At 42.3% G+C, this 6,599-nt stretch overlaps 1 protein-coding gene across 2 annotated transcripts in view; it reads right to left on the bottom strand.

Annotated features, from left to right (window-relative positions):
- GNL2 (G protein nucleolar 2) overlaps positions 1–6,599 on the bottom strand; it is a 67,775-nt gene that overhangs the window by 38,023 nt on the left and 23,153 nt on the right. The window contains exons 6-7 of one of the 2 annotated variants that reach the window (XM_068269043.1): positions 5,748–5,814; positions 2,155–2,313 (exon numbers count right to left, since the gene is read on the bottom strand). In XM_068269043.1, the coding sequence (XP_068125144.1) occupies positions 2,155–2,313; positions 5,748–5,814 (226 nt within the window). The remainder of the gene's footprint in view (positions 1–2,154; positions 2,314–5,747; positions 5,815–6,599) is intronic. The other variant, XM_068269045.1, reaches the window with a different exon arrangement.

The following is a 6,599-nucleotide window of genomic DNA, read 5'->3' on the forward strand; positions in this document are numbered from 1 at the left end:
ACTAGCTGTCATGCTGAGCTTCAGTGATAAGAACTGAGGATATGTAAACTTTTCAGTAAGGAACAACCATCTGAGTATTATCAGTGTAACTGATTGTGTTATTTTGATATGTCTCTGTTCAATCTCAACCCCATTAAAAATAAAAGGTGTGTGTTCCCTGATTACTCTTTTTCCTTAAAGAGAACCCGAGTTGGGCAGATAGGACACAGAGGCATGTTCTCTGCCTCATAACATGACTGTGTCCCAATACTGACGCTCTCTGCCCCCTCACCGCCGCACTATAGCCCCCCCAGATTAGCGACAACATTTGTCGCTATCTCGAAGGTAAACACAGGGAGAGAGATTCCCTGTTCAAAAACTCCCGCCAGGGGTGTTCCTGCAGGGTTTCCAGAGCCCATTGGGCAGCTCTCTCTCCCTGGTTGCGCTCCCTGCACGCTATGAGAGGCACACAGTCTTTCAGTGCAGCGTCGCGACCCAGAGGTCACCAAAGTGAAAGTGGACCAGTGCGGGCCAACAGGAGTGGTGGGGAGCAGCAGTTTGTGCAGCTACCTGATCCGCTCAGGCCCCCGGATCAGGTAGCCTATTTTTTTTTTTTTTTTTTTTTTTTTAGCCCAACTTGGGGTCTCTTTAACCACTTGAGGACCCACCCTTTACCCCCCTTAAGGATCAGCGCTGTTTTTTGTGATCTGTGCTGGGTGGGCTCTGCAGCCCCCAGCACAGATCAGGGTGTATGCTGAGCGATCAGATCGCCCCCCTTTTCTCCCCCCTATGGGGATGATGTGCAGGGGGGGGGGGTCTGATCGCTCCTGCTGGCTGTATTGTTGCGGGGGGGGGGGGCACCTCAAAGCCCCCCTCCGCGGTGAAATTCCGCTTCTCCCTCTCCTACCTTGCCCCCTGGTGATCGGGGCTGCACAGGACGCTATCCGTCCTGTGCAGCCTGTGACAGGACGTCCCCTGTCACATGGCGGCGATCCCTGGCCGCTGATTGGCCGGGGATCGCCGATCTGCCTTACGGCGCTGCTGCGCAGCAGCGCCGTACAATGTAAACAAAGGAGACATACGTCTCCTACGTTTTCATTTAGTCTGCGAGCCGCAATCAGCGGCTCGCAGGCTATTCACGGAGACCCGCTCCGTGATCTGACAGGAAACGGCCGCGCGAGCGGCCTTCCCTGATTAATTAGGGAGGCACCTGGCGAAGCAGAACTGCGTCGCTGGTCCTCCAGCTACCACTTTGCCGCCGCACGGTATGAGTGTGCGGTCGGCAAGTGGTTAAAGAGAATCTGTATTGTTAAAATCACACAAAAGTAAACATACCAGTGCGTTAGGGGACATCTCCTATTCCCCTCTGTCACAATTTCGCCGCTCCCCGCTGCATTAAAAGTGGTTAAAAACAGTTTTAAAAAGTTTGTTTATAAACAAACAAAATGGCCACCAAAACAGGAAATAGGTTGATGTACAATATGTCCACACATAGAAAATACATCCATACACAATCAGGCTGTATACAGCCTTCCTTTTGAATCTCAAGAGATCATTTGTGTGTTTCTTTCCCCCTTCAGCTCTCATCCACTGAAGTGTCAGGCTGTTCCTTACTGCAGAGTGCAGACAGCTCTGCCCGTATGTAATTCATCAGTATGTGAAAGCCCAGCCATCTCAAAGGATGATTTATCCAGCTTGTACAAGATAACAGAGCAGAGAGAAGCTGCCCTAATCTAAATAACACACAGGCAGTGTGCAGAGAGGGGCCTGGAGGGGGGAGATGCATCACAGAACCACAACACTGAAGAACTTGGCAGCCTTCCAGACACAGGGCGACAAGTCCGACAGGGGAGAGATAAGCTGATTTATTACAGAGATGGTAATAGAAGAAAGTGCTGCAGTAAGCCAGAGCACATTAGAATAGGTATAGGAACTTGTAGGATGGTAGAAAATAGTATTACATTTTTGTTACAGAGTCTCTTTAAGGAATGTTAAGCATTTTACAGATTCTGCTATAGTATATAAACTTATGAGTACAACTGCAGTGTACTTGTAGAGAGATTCTACTAAGCCATTCAGCCTTTAGCAACATTTAGGCATTGATGGAAGCTAATTCCTGTGTAAATTCTGAGGGGAACTAGATTTGAAAAATAAAAATGTGCCTTAAGCCCTTACCGTGGCCCAAGTAGGGACCAAGTCACACTTGTTCAGAACAAACAACAAATGTTTCCAAGGTTTCTCCTTCTTGATGTAAGACTCTATGTGAGGAGAGCGGGTTCCCATGGGATCTCTGGCATCCAAGACTTGTATTATTACATCGGAAGAATCTATTACCTGGAAAAGGAAATTTGGATTACTTCATCTTTAATCATTGTTTATTAAACAATAAATAATATATAATACATTAAAACAAGTGGCTGGATATTGTACTGCCTGGGTTCAAATTCCGGCTCTTCCTGTTCAGTAAGCCAGCACCTATTCAGTAAGGAGTTCTTTGGGCGAGACTCCATAACATTGCTACTGCGTACTGAGTGTGCTCTAGTGGCTGCCCTGCAATCGCTTTCAGTCCGACAGGAAAAAAGCGATATACAAGTAAAGGAATTATTATTTATATTGACACTTGAGGGTTTAACATTTATTACAAGAAACTGCCACGGTGCCAGCCTGCTAGCCTACTCCTCTTTTCAGTGGCCTGCTAGCCCACTCACTCATTTCAGCTCTTTGAACATCAGTGTGTTTTGATGTCATGCTGAACAAACAAAGGTGTCGTCTGAGTACAGTCAGGAACAAAAAAGAAGAACGACGCAAAAAGACACCGATATACAACGATTAGCGTCAATGAAGACTGATCTAACTATGTGGATCCATTTAGGCTATAATTAGGCAAAAATACACAAGGAGCGGCTGCAATAGAAACAATATAAAAACATACTAAACATTTTTTGACATAACACGTTTCTATTGCAGTTGCTCCTTGTGTATTTTTGCCTGAGGAAGCTGGCTTGAGACCCGTGAAACGCATTGCAGACTGTTTTTGGAGTAAGAATAAATATCGTTTTTCTTGAGCTTATACAATAGTTGTGTTTTTGTCGGAGAGGTAAGTCCACCCTTGCCCTTCATTTTATACCTTTTATACTTGATTCTTTTACTCTGTTGGCGCCTCTGTACCGTATTGTCTAAGTGATTTATGTGCATGCGTGTGTTCCCTAGAATAGTATAACCAGGCAGTGCTTCAGCAGGAAGTAGAGTCTGCAAGCAAAAGTAGAGTCTGCATCAGACTGTCACAGTTGCAGTTTAGAATCCAAAGTTGTTATAGAAGCTATATACCTGAAAATAAAAACATGACTCGTTTCTTTGCTATTTATGTTCTATTTATTATCCTTACTACACATACAATTCATTATCTCAAATGTATTTTTGCTCCAGATTTGCATTAAGATCCTTGTAATTTTACAAGGCAAATGGAAAAAGCATCTCCATTGACAAAGTAAAGTTGCTCCAAGATCATTTTTAATGCTTTAAGAATACATGGATGGGGCAAATCTATGTACCCATACATATCTACTTATGAACTGATGATTGCATGTGCACAACACTGAAATTCTCTTTGTGGCATCCTTTGAACCTATTTAACTGATCCTCTAAGAGTCTATATTCCACCATTGAAATATACTAAATATATTGATATACCACCCAAAGGCTGCAAGCCAAAATTGCCAGGCCATACCTGCCAGGAAAAAAATATCTCCAATAAAACAGATCAGACAATTGCTGCCTGACAGATTTGCATACATGATCTTCAATCATGCTGCTGAATTGCAGTGAGTAGAGTCATTCTTTAATTTATAGACATATTGACTAACCCATTCCAGGAATATGTCCAGTCCCAAAATCCTTAAAGGGACACTTAAGTCAGGAAAAAGAAATGAGTTTTACTCACCTGGGGCTTCTACCAGCCCCCTGCAGCAGTCCTGTGCATTCCCGACTGTAATTAGCGCTATTGCGGGCCGCAACGCGTTGCGGACCGCAATAGCGCTAATTACAGTCGGGAATGCGGAAAAAGCTACGCGTGGCCAGTCCTAACGGGCCTGTCGGCAAAAACAAAACTAGCTGGCAGCAGGGAACCAGAGGATTAGTGAGTGGCTGCGAGGGCACAAGACTGCTGCAGGGGGATGGTACAAGCCCCAGGTGAGTAAAACACTTTTTTTTTCTGGCTTAAGGTTCACTTTAACAACAACATTTAGCTCAAAAAAAGTGACCCACACTGCCTGCATAAATACTTAGCTTTTTAGTTTTGTTGTATTTCTTACCCCCAAATTCTACACAGCAAGTTTCCAATACAATAATGTAGTGGTTAAGTTGCCCTGTCAATGAACAACATTGCTGAAGACTTCAACACTGCTCGTTTCTTTTCTCACTTACTAAGCGTATGTCAGCCCTGCTATTAATCAGGCAAACAAGAACGGGCAGTCTGACTTTCTAGTGGAACATTTTCACACCCCTTTGAAATTAATTCCCAGCTCCCACCACACTATTTGCTTTGGAAACAGTTTATCAAAACGATTTCCATTTGTTTTTCATCAGTTTTAATATGATCCACACACTGCATTCACATTTAATATTTATTTTTACTCAACACTTGCAACTTCGCAATGTCTTTGAACAAATAACCACACGTGCATAGTACTACAGATGCCCTGATATACTAAAGCAAATTAGGAACATAGAACGACAAGTTATGGTGAATGTAAATATAGAAAAATTGCTAAGAATGTTCTTAAGTTTGCCAGATTAAAGTACTTTGATGTTAGCAGAACAAAACACAGCTTTAACTATTTTAAAGCATGGAAATCGATTTGGAGTGAATTGAATTGTAACGCTTAGTTTTGGGTTTGCTTGATTTAAACTCAAAAAAGTAACTTACAAGACTCAAGTGCAAATACATAATCAGTCCACTTTACTATTAGAAACGTTCAGGCAAGAAAAGATAAAAAATAATCAATCATAATAACAGCAAGAGATCATTATGCATACTAGTTATACACATCTAATTACCAAAAAGGATTGGTGGAAAAAAATAGGAGGTCTAGTGTACATTGGCATTGCATAAGAAGTAAAAATACAGTGTATGTGTTATATTCAACATGATCCTTTTTTATACAGGTTTCACCCAGTTTTCCAAAATTGCCACACCCAACAAAGTCAGGGTATTCAAAAACCATAGCTCTGGCATCCACTTGATGATTTTATGCCAATATCACTCAGGGCCTTAACCCACTGACGCAGTTGCGTCCGCTTTTCAGTTACACATCAATGTTACAGATGCTGAAAAGCAGACAGAAGCGGACACAAATGTGTTAGTGGGCTCAGGCCCTCAGTGCCATTCTGATACCTCCTGTTCTGTGTGCTACCTATACGCTCTAAGAAGCTGAATATAACAGACCTCAGAACCTTGCAGTAGTAGCTACAGAGTCCCCTCGCTCCAAAACTTTACTGCAGGGTTTCTTCTGTCTATGCAGTAATAACCAGCTAACCACCCTTCTCTAGTTACGGACATATCCTTTTCTGTTCCTGCTCACAGTAAGAACATGCTAGAAAAGGGGGCATCTACAAACACAGGAGTCGAAATTCAAATTTTTACATACGAGAATGTCAAACACTAATTGCCAGATTTAATAAAATATCGCCTTTTTAGACATAGAACAAGACTTAGAACAGTTAAAATTTTTGGGTTTACACAGTAAACTTTATCAGGTAGTCATACTTACCTTGTATAGCTCACCCCAGATCCTCTTAGACTGACCCTTTTTATAGATTTCCTCCTGGGCTTCATTTCTACATGAAGTTAAGAGCATTCCACAAATTAGAAGATAAAAATGTATAACAGAAGGGTAAGGCACGCACAAAAGTTACAAGTTTTCAAAAGTACTCCATGTACAGAGAGAAAAGAAAGCAGAACCCATCTACACCCAAGTCTCACTTCAATGAGTCATAGACACCAGGGGTATATATAAAAATACCATTTATTAATACACTTAAAAAAGTTATTATTAGTCATACAATTTTAGGAGATCTGAGTGTCTGGGCGGCTGAGGGAAAAAGATGTCATACAGCAGCAAGTGTACAGCAATAGAGCATGATTCAAAACAAGGAAAAATAGCAATGCACCCCAGATATTAGAGAATAACCCATATGGCTAAAGAGTCCATGATGTAAGGATGCTAAGATGCAAGGGAATGTAATAGCAGCAATCGGTTAGCACAGAGTTCCTGACCAGAAGCAAGCAACTGATGATACTGTAAAGTTCCTGTCCACAAGCAGGCAGTTGATGGTTTTGGAGGATCAGGGATTGCCTATAGGCCGTGATGGAGCCCAAATTTATGGTGAGTTAGCATCATGGCAGCAAAGTTCAGCTCAAAGTTCCTGTCCAGAAGCAGGCAACTGTATATCAAAAGGATCTCAAGATGCAATAATGGGGCACTGTGTCCTGGAAAAGCAGTATTGTAGCAATAAAAAGGCAATCCAGAGTTCCTGTCCAGAAGCAGGCAACTGATGTAGATAATATAGTTGGTTTGGATAATTCAACAGTATCCACCATTAGTGTACAGTGGCACATATAT

This window comes from Hyperolius riggenbachi, chromosome 2, assembly GCF_040937935.1.
Source record: "Hyperolius riggenbachi isolate aHypRig1 chromosome 2, aHypRig1.pri, whole genome shotgun sequence".
In the NCBI taxonomy this organism is placed as follows: domain Eukaryota; kingdom Metazoa; phylum Chordata; class Amphibia; order Anura; family Hyperoliidae; genus Hyperolius; species Hyperolius riggenbachi.